This window comes from Stigmatopora argus, chromosome 1 (genome assembly GCF_051989625.1).
Source record: "Stigmatopora argus isolate UIUO_Sarg chromosome 1, RoL_Sarg_1.0, whole genome shotgun sequence".
NCBI lineage: Eukaryota > Metazoa > Chordata > Actinopteri > Syngnathiformes > Syngnathidae > Stigmatopora > Stigmatopora argus.
In genome coordinates, this window is record NC_135387.1 from 17,420,389 (window position 1) to 17,440,260 (window position 19,872).

General features: G+C 40.5%; 3 protein-coding genes across 12 annotated transcripts in view; 2 read left to right on the forward strand and 1 right to left on the reverse strand.

Annotated features, from left to right (window-relative positions):
- The first annotated feature begins 30 nt into the window (after window positions 1-30).
- errfi1b (ERBB receptor feedback inhibitor 1b) lies at window positions 31-10,229 on the forward strand. Of its 2 annotated transcripts, none has more exons than XM_077604589.1 (4): window positions 31-195; window positions 4,967-5,093; window positions 5,318-5,397; window positions 7,710-10,229. In XM_077604589.1, the coding sequence occupies exons 2-4, from the start codon at window positions 5,053-5,055 to the stop codon at window positions 8,516-8,518; spliced, it is 930 nt and encodes a 309-aa protein (XP_077460715.1). In that variant the 5' UTR covers window positions 31-195; window positions 4,967-5,052; the 3' UTR covers window positions 8,519-10,229. The 2 variants fall into 2 exon arrangements, with proteins under 2 accessions (XP_077460715.1, XP_077460722.1); XM_077604596.1 differs by having other exon boundaries at window positions 7,713-10,229.
- emc1 (ER membrane protein complex subunit 1) lies at window positions 9,700-18,236 on the reverse strand. Its single transcript, XM_077604574.1, has 22 exons — window positions 18,069-18,236; window positions 16,910-17,037; window positions 16,773-16,838; window positions 16,607-16,700; window positions 16,408-16,536; window positions 16,141-16,267; window positions 15,885-16,034; window positions 15,633-15,800; window positions 15,466-15,537; window positions 14,633-14,731; window positions 14,416-14,512; window positions 14,189-14,305; window positions 13,144-13,343; window positions 12,910-13,059; window positions 12,658-12,819; window positions 12,450-12,569; window positions 12,179-12,316; window positions 11,843-12,016; window positions 11,564-11,774; window positions 11,404-11,488; window positions 10,706-10,835; window positions 9,700-10,629 (listed from the first exon to the last, which is right to left on the reverse strand). The coding sequence occupies exons 1-22, from the start codon at window positions 18,158-18,160 to the stop codon at window positions 10,450-10,452; spliced, it is 2,889 nt and encodes a 962-aa protein (XP_077460700.1). The 5' UTR covers window positions 18,161-18,236; the 3' UTR covers window positions 9,700-10,449.
- A 604-nt stretch (window positions 18,237-18,840) lies between these two features.
- ubr4 (ubiquitin protein ligase E3 component n-recognin 4) overlaps window positions 18,841-19,872 on the forward strand; it is a 38,710-nt gene continuing 37,678 nt past the window's right edge. For all 9 annotated transcript variants that reach the window (XM_077604605.1, XM_077604623.1, XM_077604630.1 and 6 more), the window contains exon 1: window positions 18,841-18,981. In XM_077604605.1, coding sequence (XP_077460731.1) covers window positions 18,857-18,981 — 125 coding nt within the window. In that variant the 5' untranslated portion in view covers window positions 18,841-18,856. The remainder of the gene's footprint in view (window positions 18,982-19,872) is intronic.

The window sequence follows — 19,872 nt, forward strand, 5'->3', positions numbered from 1 at the left end:
TTAAGAGGAGGTTGGGGTGGAGTTTGAAGCGCACCAAGGCATTTATATAAGGCCACGTGCTGACGTCACGGAGACACAATGAGCTCACTTCTCATTCTCATTCTCCCTCTTGTTTATAGTAGTACATCCTGATGCACATGGCTGGCTCCGCGCTGGCTACGAGCGAGTGATGGAGCTCAGATGCCCTCCGAGTCGGTGAGTCCCCAAAACCTTCTTACTGTTCATCTCGTGAGAATCAAATGAAACGTATTCATAGTTTAGAGCGATCGCTGAACATTCGCGAGGGGTACCGGGATTTTCTTGAATTAAGTCTTCCTCGAGTGAATTTACAGCGAATCTATGGGTGAGGGAGCACTTTTGTTCCCGTCTAAAGGTGGGCTTTAACTGAGAGTGGTCCAGAAGGTGTAACTTTATTCGTGTCAGGATGTGCTTGAGTTCGCCTAGATAATGACACGCTTGGCGTCCGCTAACGATAATCGACTCACGACTGCATGGTCGAGACTCACCGCTAGGGGCGCTACAGTATATGCAGTCTAAAGGGGGATTAGGGTCCAGGGCATTTTCAGGTTAGAGACCGCTCACACACTTTGTAGACAATTTATTAAATAAGTACAAAAAATATATTAACTTGTTTGAGGGGGGAGAAAAATACCCACTCTCATAAAAGTATTCCTCTTTTATTTACCCCTAATGCAGTAAGTGATGGGTAATTTGGTCATTTGATAAAAAATGTAACCTCATTCTTTGGTCAATTTGTCCACAATATTAACATTTAGTATAGTATTCAAATGTACATTATATGACCCAAAATCTGATGTTCACAAATTTCTTAATTATAATGTTTATTTATCTTATGTACTATATATTTTTATGAATAAATGCATCCACAAATTGATCAAATGTTAATAAAAAACATTAATTAAAATTGGATTAACACTGAAACAGCCACTACTAATGGTCTTCAATAACACTCAATTTTTTAATTTTTTAATTTGATACTTTTTAACTAATTTCCTACAATTAACAACAATAGGAATCCAATTCATTATGCAGGGAGGACTTTGATTGCCAGTCAAACTAGATTGGACACCCAGCTCCGTCATACGGAAGCTAATGAGTTAAATGGCTTCCATATAAGGGGTTAACACACCTCGTGCTTGCACCAAGAAGACAATAATTTGGAAATGAATAATTCTTAAAGGTGACCAAACAATTCTATTAATACGGGCATTGTTGAGAATATTTCACGCCTCTCTTCATTTTGATTGATATTGCAGCTGTCTCAGTTTTTTTTGAATAGTGTTAAACAAACAGCAGAAAAGGGCCATTAAGTTTTTGTCCTACTTACTGTTTTTCTTCAGAATGTTCTATTTATTCAAGGCGTTGACATCTTTCCCCCCATTCATCCCGATTAAGCTTACGTGATTAACTGATCATTAACTAGTGAGGAAATTAAAATGAAGAAATAATCCTAATATTGCATCATTGTTCAAATTGACATTGGTTAACCCTCCAGTTATGTTTGATGCTCAGGCATAGCCAGAAACACCCTATTTAAGAAGAAGAAAAATCACAGCATTTTAATAGCGCAAATTGAAAATACTGCAAAGAGCTTTTTTTTTTCAGTCGTGGATCTTAAATCACCCTAACTTTCTCCACCTTTTCAAGGTTCACTTGTAATCAATCTTCTTTGGTCAATTTGACCTGAGGAATATTTTTTTGGGTCCAAAAATCTCCAAAACAAACAAACAAAACATTGTTAAATTACTAGTCTTATTACTATTATTGATATCATTAATGCACTTGCTAACCATTTTGATGAAAATGTGATAAAACAGCATTTATGTCTTAAACTTTAATTTCTATTAATGGTAATTTGCTTTTTTTTTTTTAAATGTAGTTGAAAATATGTGAATGATTTTCATTTGGTAACAATGCTGTAATATTACAGTATTTCTTGGACTATTGGCATGAATGTGAATGGTGGTATTGTTTTTTTATTTTATTTTTTACTTTAAATTAAGTCGGTTCTCTCCAAAGTTCCTCTGAATGTGAACTTGACATTTTTCTCCCTGCGCTTGCGTGGGTTCTTTCCGGGCACTTCTTGCATGTAGCGTTTATTTAATGGGTTGGAGAGGATAAAAAGTGCTTATTTGTAGGAGGGCGGGTGGCTATTAAAGAAGAGGCCTTTAGTATTTGTTTGAGACTCTGCTCATGAGGGTTTACATTCCAGACCACCCCTTCAATTGATGAAACCCTCCAAGTATTGCTACATATTTTATAGTTTGACGCAAACACTTTATTAGCAATGCATGAATGACGAGGAAGTTCACATACAATGACTTACTGTTGGCCAGCTATTTCCTGGAATATAACAATAGAAATTGCATATTGTATAGAACATTTAGTGAGGTTGTCATTATAGGCTACTGGAAGCTGTACAACTCAAGTGCTTTTTATTTTAACCCTTTGTTTAGTGAAGTCATTAAATCACACCCCCTGTCACAGATGGCAATTTTTAATACTATGATTTGATCTCATTATCTTCTATTCAGTGCACGTAACATTGTGGCTGTTGTGCGCATGTACTCAAGCAGGTTAGTTTAATAAGTGTGCCATATGAATGACTCTTTAGTGTCCTAGTGGCCATCTCTCACCGTCAATGGCAGCCACTGACTTCAGGGGGTTTGTTCTGCTAACAGCTATGCCCACTCAGTTCGGTGGTCTATCTTCTGTCCTCACCTCATGGGAAAGTTCACTTGCATTGTAAAGCCCTGCTTCATTGCACTCCAAAGTGTCACAAAGGCCCATTTATAGCTGAGAGTGGCTCCATTCATGCACACCGAGCCAACTGGCGCTACAATTCCTCCATCTCCGAGGCTCACTGGGTGGATTTGGATGAAATAAATATCCAAATAGTTGTGTGGGAGCCTGTTTACATTTGAGTTGTTGGACATTTTTGATGCATCCCTTAATACAATACACCTCAAAAGAGCAATGCTGTGTAAGGTTGCTGGCTAAATGTGGTACTGCAACTAGGAAAAAAATATTGAAATACGTACACAACCACCTGATGGTGCAGTGGTTCTTCTGCCTGACTTTGGTGTGGGCAGTCTGGGTTCAAGTCCCACTTGGTGCCAGTGAGAGTGGTTGTCTGTCTGTGTGCCCTATGACTGACTGGTGATCAATCTAGGGTGTTGCAAAAAAATAAAAAATGGCTTCCACTACTATTGTGCTCGATCACATCTGTTAAATAGTAATTAGATTTTCCCTTTTTGTACACGTGTGTAAAAAAAGCCTTTCCTACCAGAAGCCACACACACACACGCACACACGCACACGCACACGCACACACACACACACATACACACACACACACACACACATACACACACACACACACACACACACACACACACAAGTTACTTAATAACTCTTCAAGTATTTTAAATGGGCACACTTTTTTATTTTTAAGTTGAAAAGTATGCCGAGTAAAATTCTCTCAATTTAACAGCATTTTTACTCGAGTAGATATATTTGCCCGGACTGATTGGAGAAGGAATGTACGGTCATTCACAAAAGAATAAAAATGTTTTTATCTGTAATACAAGCATGACTAATGTTTGCATTTTAAAAGAGCATTCATTACACATTATGGAAACATTTCACCATTATGTTCCTGCTATGTGAGCATAGTACTGCAGCGAGCCCTCACAGGTGAAATGAACTGGACATCCATCACTGTCAATGGCAGCCAATGAGTTGAAAATATATAAATGAGCCAAAGTATCATTTACTATACTATTATTGGATCAGGCCAAGGATTTGAAGAAAGCCTGGCAGTGTGCGGTGCTTTCGGATGTAGCATGGTGTAGCTTATCAACGACATTCACAAGAATGCTAGACAATCGGCCACTGTTGGGAGGGCGGATACTGCACGCTCTCATGCCCATGCCGAGGAAGGAGGGCGGCGAACGCCCGCTGCCGCTTGTCCTCCCACATCTGACCCGGACGGAGCTTGCGTGATTGTCCGGCAATAAGCTGACACGCGGCTGGATTTATTTGTTTGTTTATTTGTCGCTCCGAGTACAGCCATTCCCAAGCCGCTGCGCGGTGACATGTTGGTGTGCTGGGAGAGATTGTGGATCTACCGCTGAGATCTTCCAATTTGACTGAGTCGGTTGGAAGATTCACTTGAGTAATTTTTGTTAAAAAGGTATCATTGAAATATTTGTTGTTGTAATGGAGGCTGGATCGAATTTATGGCTATTTTGCTGCTGATCAAGTGATAGGACAGTTTAGGAGCATCTAGGCAAGGAAGAGGATCAGCTCCGGACTACCGAGAGACTGTGCGGATGAAGAATGATTCTGCATATTTAACCTCGGTCTCAGTCTGCAGAAGTTCCCCACCTTGTGGACTTGCTGTGTGTGGCTCCAGTTTTTTTTGGTCTAGGTCTACAATGTCTTCTGTGTCTGTGCTTGCTACTGTCTTGCTACTGCAACCAAGTGAATTTCCCGAATACGGGATGAAATAAATTTCTAATCTAATCTAATGATGGGGTAAAAAAATCAACTTATACATTTATTGTTATTTTAATATCGGGGACTTTTATTGTACGTGTGTTAGTGTGGGACCTCTTTCACTGACTATACATGTTCTTTCGACATTTTCCCCCCACACTTGTCAGGCAAAGAAGAATAACGTTTTTTTTCCATTTCAAAGCAGCATTCCGAATATTGATCTTATAGTTTGTTCATTTGCAAATGGAACAGCTTTGGGAATCATTACACCTGAAAAGTTTAGTTTGTACACGTATTAACCTTTTGGTCTGCTTGGCTGTTTACTCTACTGTTCCTCCTCGACATATTTTGACACTTGGAAAAATACTTGGCGACGAACCAGAAATATATTTTTAAATAATTGACCTTGAATTTTAACTTTTCTTCCGCTTTCTGCCTTCAACAGCACTGGTTGCAGGGAAGCCATAATGGGTTAAATGGCAAGATCTGACTGTTTCTGTGGGCAAGCCGCTACCTTGTTGATATCACAACATGAGCGAAAACAACTACTGGACACAGCGTGACTTTAGCAGGTACTTGACTTTGTATCTAACAACTCATTGGATGCCACTGACGGCGACAGATAAATAGGTGATGGAAATCTATCGCCGTGAGGCGGCTAGTGGGTTAACTTGCTCACTACATCCTGGGTCAGACCACATGTCGTCATCCCGGCTATGCCGCATGTAATGACTCACTTCGGATGGGTTACGTGCACAAATGATTGACGCGTGCACGCCCTACGCTTGTTTTGCAGCGTGTTTTTGGACCTGGCCACCAGCGAGGGGGAGCACAATCTGACGCAGACCGAGCAACGAATAATCCGAGAATGCAACAGTAAGTCTCCTTCGTATTACCTTTCTATCCGATTCTTTTAATGTTTTAAGTGAATAAAACACACATTTGCATGAATGAAGATTGGTTTTGAGGAATAGCCAGATTGACCTCTGTTGTAAAGAATACATTTTCTTCCATAATATGTTCTATTCCTTTCTTAACAAATGTGCATGACAAAAAAATACAGTTTTCATTGTTAAAGTCCAGTGGTTGTTTTTGTTTCTCTTTTTTTATCTATCTATTTATATCTATCCCTCAAAATACAAATTTAAAATGCTCTTTGTGATATCATGCTTGCTAACTCAAAAAGTAAGTCTTAAATCACCTGTCTTCATTAAAACTGACATTAAAATGCCTAAAAAATATGTATACAGTCATACTTATACTTATGAATGAATGCCTCTAGGTACAAAATGTTTTGCGTTTACGAAAGCTTTTTATATGCAAATGTGTGCTTCAAGATACGAAAGATCCAAGTTACGAAATCCTCCCAAAAAGTATAAATGCATTTCCTCATCCATTATTTTATTTAGAAAATATTGTCGCGGATGCATTGATTCTCACTTTGGAACCTTGCTACACTCTACTGGGCTCTCATTGGCTGTCTCACAACAACCACTATACATGTTTCAAGATTTTCATACCTGTCAATCTCGGCTAAATGTTTACATATAAAGTACTTGCTCTACTTATGAAATTTTCAAGTTACGAAAAGTTCTGGAACCAAATGATTTCGTAAGTAGAGGTACAATTGTAATTACTTTAAAAAATAAATACAATAGCATTGTATGATATTATACTTGATGAAAAACAAACTTGGTTCAATCCTTTTAAGGAATTGTTGCATTATGTCCCAAATTGTGCTCAGTTGAGGTCGCAAATCTTATCTCACATTTTTGCCCACCAGTGGAAGCAAAAAAACAAACAAAAAATCAGCTGAACAACAGCTTGTATCTTAAAAACTCTTTAATTGGGTTACTCATATCTTAAGACACCACCGATTGTTACTATTAGTCATCTTTCCAGATTATGTATTATTGTGATAGCGTATCTGGTGAATGTTGTTCATTCTTCTGGTTTTCCTTTTCATGATATGGTCGTACTTTTTGATATTGCGTTGCGTGGTTTCCATTTCGTCTCAAGTTCAGTTTGTCGTCACGCTATATAAGGGCAACGCGGCCTGGGCGGGCTTTGGGGCGACGTCGGTCGGCCTCCCGCCCTCGGGTCACCAGCTGCTGGCCCACGTGGGATGTTTCCGCAGGCAAAGTTATGGGAAGCTCCGTTAAGATAGTGTCCATTCTCTGGGTTAATCAGGGTGTTGTGGCTGATGTTTGACGACAAAGGTGACTGGTTAAGCGCTTGTTTTTTAGGTCTTGTCGCTCCCTTTCCTGTTTGGTGCCTGTCGCCGGCTGTTTTTCCCCTTCCTGACCTATCACCATTCTTGTCTCAGGCATTGCATGTTCTTTTCCATGTTTCTTCCCCTGAGAGCCGTTTCCTCCCGGGTAGGAAACTACGATAGGGAGACCTTGTGCAGATAGGTCCGGCATTATTTGGACAATGGTAGACTTTTAATCTGGGCTTTTTAGGGCTTTTTTATGGCTTTTTTTTGCTCCCATGAATGAAAAATCAGTAATGTATTTATTATTCTTTCACTCTTTCTTATCTCACAAAGAGCTGAATAATCATTCCTTTTCACACTCATAACTAGGGACAATTTAAAGAGTGGTCAATGCATGTTTTTGGGGATGTGGGGGGAAACCGGCGTACCCGAAGAAAACCTACGCAGACGTAGGAAGAACATGTCATCATTACACTACTTACTCTTATTTAGTACTTCAACTATAAAAGGAATATAGATCATTTTAACTAAGATGTCTGCATTAAGTCGAAGGCCCATTTTGGGTCAAATGGATGAGATAAATAGTAAGAACATTGAATAAAAGCCATTATAAATAAAAAATACAAATGATTCTAAATAAAATATCATTAATTAAAAAAGTAACTTATGAATGCAAACTCATAAGTGTGGCCCAAGTCTATTTTGCTCTCACAACTTCATTCATTTATGTTTTGGATTATTATTTTAAAAATCCCTTCTGCCATTGATGGCAATAGATGTCCAAATGAGAAAAGCTGTTTACTGGTGAGAGCGTAATATAGAATGACTTGTACAATGTCAAGTCAGAAAATAGTTTTCAGGGACCTTAATGATGACTTCAATGGATTAATTTTGATAGGCCTAGCTAGCCATGTGCCTCTATCTCACAGGGCGTTTCCAACCCTATTTAACTTGTAAACTTGTGCTTTTGCAGCAGACCTCTTCCTCCCGAAGAACCCGCGCTACTCTGATTCCTACTGCGTCCCGGCGGAGAAAACCACTGACCCTCATGAAGGAGACCAGGTGGTGCCTCATAGTTCTTCCCACCGATGGACAGTGTTTTGGGGCCCGCAGAGAGAAGCCAAGCCTTTGCCGCCGTTACCCGACCCCGAGGAACTCATGTCGGACGAGGCGGCGGATAACGAGGTGGAGTTCTTCAACAGCGAGCGATGCCCGCTTTTGCCCAAAAGCTGCCCGGCGACGGCGCGTGGGGGCCGAGGTCAGGTCAATGCTGCATATCGGCCCGGGAACGCCCCCTCGGCCTTCTCCTGGCCCGGCGGGGACGGCAAACTAACCAGCGGCCGCCAGGAAACGCTGTGCGCCGGATTCGACTGGGAGAAGCCTGAAATCCCTCCGCGCGTCCCCATCCCGCCCAAAAGCTACCTTAAGACCCCTCAGGGTGAGGACAAGCCGCCCAAGATCCCTCCGAGGGTCCCCCTGGTTCCCCCCTGCCCGCCACGGTCGCCAAGCCCCAAGAGCCTCCCCATATACATCAATGGCGTGATGCCGGCCACGCAGAGTTTCGCCGCCGACCCCCAGTACGTGAGCAGGTCGTTGGTGAGCGAGAGGGCGCCACCCGCGATGCCGACCTCCCCCTGCATTGTTCCCATTTTGAAGGACGGGAAAAAGGCCAGCACCACGCACTACATCCTGCTCCCGCCACGACAAATGACGTTCGCCAATCGGCGGGGGCGACTTTTGAGCGAACCTGCCAGATTGGGACACGAATGGCAGAATCGCTAATCACGTCGACGGCGAATGGCCTCTATTCCATCTCGACGCATCGACGGCTTGGTCAAGCTGAAACTCAATCGTTATCGTAATTGTGAGAAATCCACGATTTACGTCGAATTTAGATCGTTTGAGGCAAAGTTTTTTTAACTGTCTCGTTCACTTCAAATGGATGTCTATCGCCGTCAATGGCAGTTAACGAGGTTAAAGTAAGAATGGTCAAATGGAAAGAGCTTTTCAAACAAATTTGAATGAAAAAAATTAAATCTTTAATATCAGGGGCTCCAAAAAAACCTGCAGTTCTACACTAGATTCGTCAAATGATCCAGTAAAAATGGATCAGACAGCCTTTGCCGCCAGTGTCAGCCAATGAGGGAAATGAACAAACGGCCACAGAACAGCTCCGAAACAACCCTTTTGTGAAAATGCCCCGTTTGAATTTTATCGGGAAAGATCATTCACAATTAGGAATATTTATTCCTTTAAATTTTTTCAAAGATCTTTCCTAACAACAGACTGCTGCTGCCTGCCGAGAGTCACGAGACGCATTCATGCGCCTTCTCTATGGACTGGTAATGTTTTAAAGAATATGCATGTCGATGCAGCACTGTGACTTTGTTGTTTCTAATGTTTTGCCGGTGAGTATTACCACAGTGTTTGCTCCGGGTCAACCTGGAAATCCTCTTAACATTCCAGTATTCTCGGTCCAGTTGTAGGATTTAGTTACCTCGTGGTTCCTTCCTTTGGGGACAATATTTTATTCCAGTCTTCCGTGATGTTCTGATGACAAAAAAAAAAGAACGAAAAAAAAAAAACCAAAACAGGGCAGATTATAAAATATCTATTTTACACTTGGATGCGAACGAGTAATTAAGAGTATAAACAAGCTGGGCTTGTATTAGAATTCTCATTCCATGTTTTTTTTCCTCAACATGCTGCTTAAAATCTTAAATATGATTTAAAAATATATATATATCATTACCATGACTGAAGGGTGAGTGGACAACAAATGTGGTGTGACATTCGCCAAACATATTAACCAATCACTGTTATTCCTATTTAAAAAAAAAAAAAAGGTTCTATTGTTTTTGTGGTCTCTGGATTTCAAAGTGTAATTATTGTACATTTCATAAGATTAGGTAAATGTGGTGGAATAGTGTTAAAAGAATCAGAAAATGACTGACAAAGTAATCTTAAATGCTGTAATCTTTTATTATTTTCTCAACAAAATGTCAAATGAACATCAGGGGCATGTATGAATTGCATTTGTTTCAAACAGTACAGTACTTAAAATGTGTTGTATGACATTGGACTCGATGTTACATTTCCTCCCGGGAGGATTAGTGCTGCGTTTACAACCTTTGTTACACTGACGAGTTTCCTTCTCGACAAGGTGATTATTTGTCCACCTCAACTACGGTGAACACCCTAAGTTATGAGGTTGTAATCATTGTAAAAAAAATCATCTATTTATAAATAACTTATTAATTAAAATTGTGTACAAGACTTTTTCTACAGCCAACATGTAATTAGAACACATGGACTTGATTTACTTTTGAATCAATTGTGATCAACAAAAAGAAAATGTTTTCATGACGCTCATACATCAGGATTTTGAAATTTATGCATCACCTGATTGGCTGCTTCAGTCTTGTCATCCACTTATAATTCATATTTGCAGCAGGTTAATAAATTCAAGTATTTCATCTAGAGTTCATCCAAACATGGCACCGATGCAACTACAATTTCTTTCTTTGCCGGAAAAATAAGTTAAAAAAGCACATAAAACTTTGTTTAATCTTTCACTTTTCTCCCTTCGCGCTACCCTCCATTACGCTTGCAGTTTTTCCAGGGCTTTTTTTTTGTTTTTGTTTGTTTTAAATCCTCGGTACGTCTTCTTCTCAGCATGCGGAACGCGGGCTATCAGAGGGCCAGCGACTGCTTTACCGCCACGCCCGGTTGAGCAGCTTGACTTCAGCCAATCGCTTACTTATCATGGTGGCGAAGAACAGCGCGAAGAGCACGCTGCTGATCAGCATGTAGTCATAGTCATCTTTTAGCACATCGAATTGTTTCGAGGGATAGACGCGAGTCTGGTAGATGTCCAGACCGTACGCCACCACCTGAGAAGTTCAGTTCAAATTGACGTTTTCATTTTGTCAAAGTAATCACGCGGGAGCCAAACGAAGGGGAACTCACCAGACATGTGGACTCCAGTCCAGAGGGGGCAGTGTAAATTCCTCGCACTCTTGATACCGTTTGATTGTAGTTGACGAACCATTCCGTGCGGATGATTAACTCCGGAGAGTATGGGATCAGATTCTCTTCCCTGGAAATGATGACAAAGTAAGAAAACGACAAAGGTATCTTGTGGATAATTGTAAACAGCATTTTTTTTCTCGGTGATCGGCCGTTTCATTTGATTTCAATTGTGAACATTCCCTCAAAAAGTATCCAATGTTGATAGTTTAAAAAAAAAAAAGATCACATTCATTTGAGGTCAACTGTAATACTTAACACATACTGATTACTAACATAAGTTTTCTAAACGCATCTATTAGCACAATGCTAATAGGATCCGCATTTCAAGAGCTAACAATACAAGGCCCTTCTCTCCGAATGGCTGTCTCTCATTGGCCAAGGTGTGCAACACTGAAGGCTGTTCCTAATGTTATGGAATTTTTTATATATATTTTTTCAACCATTCATCATAGGTAACTTCATGGTAAAATGATGTCACATCAATCAGTAGTTATTGATGCACATTTAAAAAAAAAATCAAGCTCACTGATTTGGATGTCTATCGTAGACAAATGTTTTCACGCATCTAAAAACTTAAATCAAGTAGATTTATATAAATGTCAAGTTATGAGGACGATTAGGGACGACAAACTCACCGGCTTTGTTCGGATATTATTTCCGGCCTTCGGGGGTCCAGGAACATTTTGGGCAGTGACAAAATTCCACCTGACGGCAAGCCAACTGTGAGGGGGGACAAAAAGCTGATTTCAGTCCAAGAGGCTAAAACACGGAGACAAATCTCAAATGGACGCTTACTGAGCAGATGGCGGCTGGTGATGCCTTTCTCGGTCAGAGTGGCCTCCAAGGTGGAGATGGACGAAGGGAATATGTAAGACTGCTGCAGAACACGAGGGGCGTGCGGCCGATCCAGAGAGCTGAACACGGTGCTGTTGTACAACTCGGTCCCCTCGTACAGTTCGATCACCGAAAACTCATTCCTGCGAGACTTGGTGCTCCAGTATTCGTACTGAAGACCCAGCAAGAGGTCACGGCGGAATGCCGCGAGCCAACGCGGCGCTTCCGGACGAGGCTTACCACCACCCAGTTCTCGGAGTGGACGATGTGGACCGGGCCTCTGGCCTTCCTCTGAACGGCCTCGTGGATGATGCGACCGGTCACGCCGTCGATCAGCAAAATGCCGATAAAGCTCCGCTCCTGGTGGGGGTCCGTGCTCTCGCTCACCACTGCCAGTAGGTTGGGGTTCAGGTACTGCGGTCACGTGACAACAATTCAAAAGACACTCCATCTAGATTAACTCATCGACTGTCATTGTCGAAAAAAAACAATCGAAATACCACCGCAAAAGCTACGAACATTGCCATTGCTTCTGAGCCAACACGGCAAGAGAACGTTTTTGGAGAAGTTACCAACCTTATAAAGGACGCTGCGATCTCCCATGACTCGGCCCTGGGAGTGCACGTGCTCATTGGGCCTTTTCCCTTTGACCGAGACAATTTTCTGCACCTCTGGGGGCATGACCACCTCCCATATCAGCTCCGTTGACAAGTCCTAAGCATGCAAAATCCAAGTCTTTAACTACTTAAAGAGGTACAGTTTGCTTCAAATTTACTGAATTGAGACCACTTTACCCAAGGCTTTGCTTTTTCAGCGATAACTTGGCAGTAACACAGGAATCACTCACCGTTCGCAGCCTGTATCCGGACAATCTCCCCGGGTTTGAGTCCACCAGGTAGAAGAATATGGAGGAAGCCATTTCCTGAAGCTGCTGTAAGACATTTTTAGTGGAAGGGAAGGCCGTCACCTGTGACATGAGGAGAATAAAATTGAAAAAAACGTGACTCCATGGCAGCAAGACCCGAATGATCATGAGTACCAACGTGCAGTCAGACCTTGTACTGGTCGTCAACAAGTAGTAAGACTTTAGCGTAATCCTGGTCCATAAGAGGAAGCATGAGTGACTGAAGTATGGGCTGAGGTAAAGAAGGAGGGGTAACGTGGCTCTTCTTCCCAAAAATGGGATTAAATACATGGAGTGTGGTCAAGCCTGAGACCTGGTGGGGGAAATAAACAGAACATAAATAAACATTCCCGATCATGGCAATTTTGTAAACATTGGATACGGCAAACCTTTTGTCGCATACCTTGTCCTTGATGAGCAGTGTACACTGCGGGGGGTGAGGGAAGTGAGCGGTGGTCCGTTGCACCATCAGTTTGAAGGCTGCATTTGATGGGACGTTCTCCAGGTAGTGCCTCCATAAAATGGTGCCAGTCTTGCTGTCAATGCCGAAGAGCTAACGAGGAGGCAGCTCACGGTGATTCGAATGCCACTCATTCTTAAGTGGCACGAGGCAAGTAGTATTTATTAAGAGGAGTACCTTGCCAGATGCAGTGACCATGACCATCATTTTCTGCAAGTTGAATTCGTCTCTGGACAGCGTCTCGATGCTCATGTCGTTTTTGACCTGGCTGCGGGGTTTGCGCGCATCGTAGAAGAGCTTCCACAGATGAGCGATCCAAGCCTGCAGTAGGATGAACTGGGAGGACAGCCGCTTCAGCACCATGGACATCAAGCCATCTTCAATACAAGACCATAACAGACTAGGTTTGATGGAAGCCCTGCAGTTTCTCACACACAGCATATTAGGGCTGCCGCGATTTATCAACAACTCAGCGGTTATCAATTTTTCAGAGTCAATTAACCAGTTAGAGACAATGTTATCCTAAATATTGTCCAAATATTCTTTTTATTTAAAGTCTCTTAACAGTAAATATTATTGTTGTATAGTTATTCTTAATTCTTTTTTAACCTTAAACAAATTGTGGTAATTATTTCTGTTCTGAAAACAAATGGCGAAATAAAAAACTCAACCAATCTGCGAAAAAATGGGCGGGCGACAACATACAAATTGTTTAGTTTTGTTTACTCATTTTGTTTGTGGATTATTTGTTCCAGGAAAAAAATAATTACAGGAGGGTTTATTTTCGTTTAAAAACAACGTTTTTTACTGTTTTAAAACCTTTTGGACCGTTTGGAAATATATAATCTAAATGATTTAAAAATGACAAAAATTAAAGTTCTTTTTAACGTATTTATTATTGTTCTTCAAAAAAAACTTGCTTTATATAGGCTGATTAATCAATTCAATGCAAAAATAATCAGTGATTGAATCAATATTTAAAATTATAGTTTAAGGCAGTCCCGCTAGTTCATGTGATGAATTTTCATGACATCAATTTTGCTTTCAGTCGATAGAGGACACAAGATGCTAACCTAGAATGTGAACATGAATCATTTTACCTTGAATGGCTGCATCCGTTCGAAGCAATAAAATGGATAGAAAAAGTAAACGTGAAGCTAAAAGCAGCAAAGTCATTGACAAGAGTCTATAAAGCTCCATAAGAAGCGAGGGACACATTTACCAGCCTTTTTGCCAAACTCTCCCTCCAGTTCGGCCTGCGTTCCCGTGAGGGGTAGATCCACCATTTCCATGGTCACCACATCCGAAAGGGACTCTTCTCTGGTCCACATGACGCGCCCTGAAAAAAGAAAGATTCATCTTCATAGGGAGAAAGGTTGTCATTTTGGACTCAGCAGCAATAATGTCTTCATAACAAAAAAATAGCCACGTTTAATGTAGCTTCAATACCTGGCTGTTGAATGAAAGTGAGAGCGTGGTCTTCCGTCTGCAGCATGACTCTGTAGCCAACAGAGTCGTCTTTCTTCAGAAACGTCTGAACGTACAGCTGAAAGATGGAAGAAAACCAATGACGGCGATTGGACGTCCAATCCGGTAGGATTGGGAGGACTGCCAGCGGTCTGTTGTCTTATCAAATGTAGTGACTGAGTTGAAAAGATTTCCTTACTTTTTGTGGTTTGCCACTATACGGATCAATGTTAACATTCACGGTTGTGTCAAGAAGTCTCCGTCCAGTTTCAGCACTGAACAAGTTAACGTTGCAGGCCTAAGAGAAGAAGTGATAACTTTTTTTCATACACAAACAGCATGCACCCTTAATATTTAAGACAATCTTGTTATCAATTGTAGAACATTACCCGTGAAACAAGACAGTTTTGAAATACTACATTCAGTAGTAGAGCAAGATTTAAAAGTTAAACTTTTTTTTTTCCATACTAATAATTTAATTTCCCTCACCAGCAATTAAAATTAAAATTAAAATAAATCATAATATTTAGGCATTTTTGGGAAGAAAATAACTACTGAACTATACTATCAGGACTACAGGTCTGTCTGTTTTGCATCTTAATACCTCTTATATATATTTATATATATATATATATACGTAAATATATATATATTTTTAAATAAATTTTCTGACTACATTTGAAATTTAGTTTTAGCATTTAAACCTTCAAAAACCTTGATAAAAGGCAGACTATTGTTTTAAAAATTGTATATTCTTCATGAATCAATATGAATGTATATATGAATACAATATTAATAACATGAATAAATAAAACCTCAAATGAATAAAAAAATAAAAACACTGGTTACGTTGAGGTTGTAAAACGTTGAGTGGTACTCCAAACTATTTACCTCATCGCACGCCATTGATGGCTAAAGAGGTTGAAATAATAATGTTTCAATGTCACGTTTAATACGTGCCTGAAAGCGTTAACTCAGCCCCAGTCAATTGGTTGTTTTCGCCTTTAGTGACAAAACCATGCATGAACTCACCGTTTCATTCTTTGGTGACATAACCGCGAGGACGGTTTTATCTCCAGTGGTGGAAAAGGAAGCCAGGGTGGCCTAGAAATATATAGAAATTGAAAACTATGCTTAGAGTAAAATGATCCAGTGACGCTTTCAATTGTGTGGAGCGGCCCTGCAAGATTAATACGTACAGGCTTGAAATCTCTCAGTGTGGTTATCTGTCCATTGTTGAGTTGGAGAAGCAGGTAATGGTCAGGACTGAGCTGAAGGAAGAACTCAGAGAGGGGGTGCTGGGAAGGATTGGGCTGTGTGGACACTAACACCGGTTGGAAGTCGGGTGTAACATCAAGTCCAAGTGACTACAAAGAGGGATTTAAAAAAAATAAGACAGATAAAAATCAGTAACAATGAAAATGATTTTATTATTTCACTTAGCTGAATACCTGCAGTGGGATTTGGGTCATCTGTGTCTGGGAATGAATGTCTAAAGTGTAGAGAGAGGCCGAGGCAGGGTTGACACACGTCAATATTCCCTTGCCCACCATTGCGCAGCTGACTTGGATGTTAGACAGCCAAGGCGCTTCGGCTGAAACCTGAACAAGTAAAGAAACAAAATCAATAATGCTTGACCTTATCATCAGGAAAGTCCAAAGTACAGTATTCCGCCTTTGGATACAGTGGCTGCTAAATTCAGTTTACCTGCTTGATTATCTCTCCATCCTCCACACTGTAAGTGACAATAGCAATGTGGGAATGAGGCAGGATTCCCAGTACATACACTTCTCCAGTTCCTCCAGAATAGACAAACTGGTAATCCACTGTCTCACTGGAAAGAGGGAAAAAAAGAGATTTCATATGCATAACTACACAATCCAAAGCTGCACAATTTATAAGAGCAAACTGCAATCAGTGGGTACATTGCACCGTAGTCTAAACATTTGAGAAATAAAATGATTGGATACGAACCTGTCTGGAAGATTTTCAACCCACTTTTGGTGACCATTAGAAAGGTAATGAAGAGCCAAGGCAGTTTTCTTCATAACAGCCACATGCTTCACTGTGTCCTGCTGCCCAACTAAACAAGCTGCCTGGAAACTGAACATAAAACCTACCATTGTCAAACAACAATCTTCACCATGAAATGCGGAATGGAGCCGTCTATCACCTGCCAGAGTCCAGCACCATCTCCCAGTTCAAACCACCGACATTTATATCCCAGGAACGCAGTATTCGGCCGTTTCCCACCACCACCACAGCATCTGAGAAGCAAAATAGTATTTCACCAAACAGACTATGAAGCACAGCGAGTCTATTTTGGATGACAAAGTCACCTTGCCCATGATGTAGAAGTGCATCGATACTTCCTTCTGGCCCAGTCTTATCCACATGGCGCCAAACTGTGAGAAAAAAAATAAACCCTCTCAAAAAAAAAAGCCAAACAACACCAACAGATTCATAAAATACTCACAAAGTTCTCCAGTCCTGATGTTCACCGCAGCAAAAACATTATTCTCAGTTGCTAAAATCACCTTTTTGGAGGACTGCAGCTGGGCATCAAAATGGGCAAAACGGACATTTCCAACATATTGCTGTCTCCTGTTAAGGGCACACGGTTTGGATACAGGTTGATAAAGAAAATGCAGAGAAAGCTGGAGGAGAACGGTTTCTATATGCAGCATATCACTTAACCTGCAAATTTGAGTTCAAAAGGCAGAATGTTTACCATGTTATTATTACCCCAAAATGGAATCACCTCTTTCGATTGATATTACAAATATCTCATAACATAATAATCATTTTATTGTTGAGTCACCTTGAACAAGCACATACAGAATCAGATGCATAATAGACACCTTTTAAGTCTCATCTACTGACAGTAGGCATATACATTATAATATTGTTATTATTGACTACTTATTTATTATTTATGGATTATTTATTTGTTATTATTTGTGTGTTTGTTGTTATTTGTGCACTTCGTAGTGGAGCATTACATCTCATTATACTTGTATAGTGACAATAAAAGCATTCAATACAATTATTCATGATTTAAAAGCACAATGGACATTGGTCAAGGTGTCACTCAAGTACAATTTATCTACTATAAAAATCATTGGTACTTATTGTAAAGTAACCCCTCCAATATATTAAAATCTGTATGAATCTTTCTAAAATACACAGAATCGAATCGGAAAATGTATTTAAGTTTCTTCTTCTGAGGCGGGGGTGCTTGAGTCTATCCCAGATAACTTAAACAGTAGGCTTATTTAAGTAAACGTCACGGGAAAAAATATATTCAAATATTCATTATTAATTGGCCATTAAATAAAATAAAATAAACGCCTGATAGCCTTGCATGACATATTTGTGTCTATCCAGTGTACATTTTCAGAAGTAATGAGAATTAATGTGCAAGTTCTGGTCAGTAACAATCGGATTTTATAAAAACAACAACGTCAAACTAAGTAAATAAGGTATCGAAATTTTCAGCCGAGATACATGGAGGAAGTATAAAGCACACATTGGACTACCCTGGCAGGTGTTAGCATTAGCTTTTTTCCCCAAAAAATATTTTAAAGATTTTGCAAAACGCACGTCTTTCTAACATTTTATTTATTATTTATTACCAGTCAAATTTTCCGACTTGATCCTCAAAGACAGCATCAACGGTGAAGAAAAACATGATCAGTTTAAACGATATTATAAATACTTTAGCCATTGCCACAGCCAATTTCGCCCTGCACTCCTCGCCAGTGTCAGCAGGAAGTCGGATAGAATCACTCTTAAATTCAGCCTCAAGATATCTGCTGCTGCCTCCTACAGTTTGGGGGTTTATGTGGCCATTAATTTAAAAAAACAATAATCCAAAAACACATTAGTGCAACGTCACAATCAGGCCACACAACTTTTTTTTCAATGTTAAGGGCAGGAAGGATTTTCCAAACGTCATCTAGGCGTTATCCACTAAGTTTCGTTCGAAGACTACACATTTCTCGGACTACAAAGATGGTGACGTATTGACTCGTCAAATCTTGCATTCTTTTTTACAGTCGATAGTTGGGCTGTATTTCAAAAAGTTTTCGAATTGATAACTTCCCCAACTTTTAAAAAAGCCAACCTTCACCTTGATTTTCCCCAACGTATCGATCGCACCAATGTCTTTGTGACTTGACCCCTTGTCTCTGAACGTTTCATTGGCAATAGCAATATAAAAAAATATCAAGGTAGGGCGGCCCGCAACACATTGTACGTAATATCTCACGATTTGTGACGTGAATTAGAGGGATAAATTTAAGAATAAAAAAATGTAGAAGGGTGGTTTGGTGTAAGGCGTTGACGGGCTGACAGCGCCCCCTGTGAATTCACGCACTCAGTTTCATCTTCCTCTAACTAGTTTTTTCTATGGGATTTCAAGATGGCGTCAAGCGGAGGAAATGGGGAACACGAATGGACAGCGGCTGTCCGGCCGCTATTATCGGCTTCGTACACCGCATTTGAAACGAAAGAACTACCGCAGCTTATTGGATCGATTATCAACAGGTAAGTGCCCGTGTTTGCTCGAACGCCGGTCGCGTCCACTCCAAGAGTTGCTAACATGCTAATGTAGCATGGCTAGTGTAACTGGACGGGGAAACGTCAGCCTCAGCATTAGCTTTGCTACCGTTAGCGGCTAGGCGGCTAGTTGAGCTTAACTTGCATTGAATCAAGTCAGCTGCTGGCGTTAGCGAATATAACTACCAACATAACGCGGGACACATTTTTATTTGAATCACAAGTATATTTTTGGACGTGCATTTATTGAAGGATATTCGCGTGTGTTGTATACCTTTTTAACGTTAGAGTAAATTGTCAGAAAATTCTGCTTCATCATTAGCTAGCTAACCAAACATTACTAATCAAGTTAGCAAACGGCCTGCCATAAGGAATGGATAAGGAAACGAGGACATTGTTTGTCAATGACATGACAATGTTTATCGCTAAACATTGGTTTTGAATGACGAGCTAGTCCTCTCCGATCTAACGTAGGTTTCCTGTAATGTCATTTTAGTGTTTTGTCTGCGCCCTGAACTGTGATAGTGTTAATGATGGCAGGTGGGGCCCCATTTATCCTCCTGAAGGAATTATTATTTTCCCCTTCATTTCTAAAGTCTAAAGTCTAAAAAGATGATCTGTGACAGACCGGTAAATGTAATGTTATTTTTTTTAAAGGTGCGATTTCTTTTTTGTTGGTCTCACTTTTGTATTTCCATAGTCACTACTCGCGATGGGAGATGATAATCTCGAGTGTATTGAACCTTACAGAAACAGTACTGGCATAGCATTGGCATCTTGTCAATCTTTCAAGTAAACTTGTTTGTAATAAAATTCAAGGTTAAAATTGTGCTGGCTCACCTGTTTTGTTCACTCTTTCACCCTACGCCACGTTACACT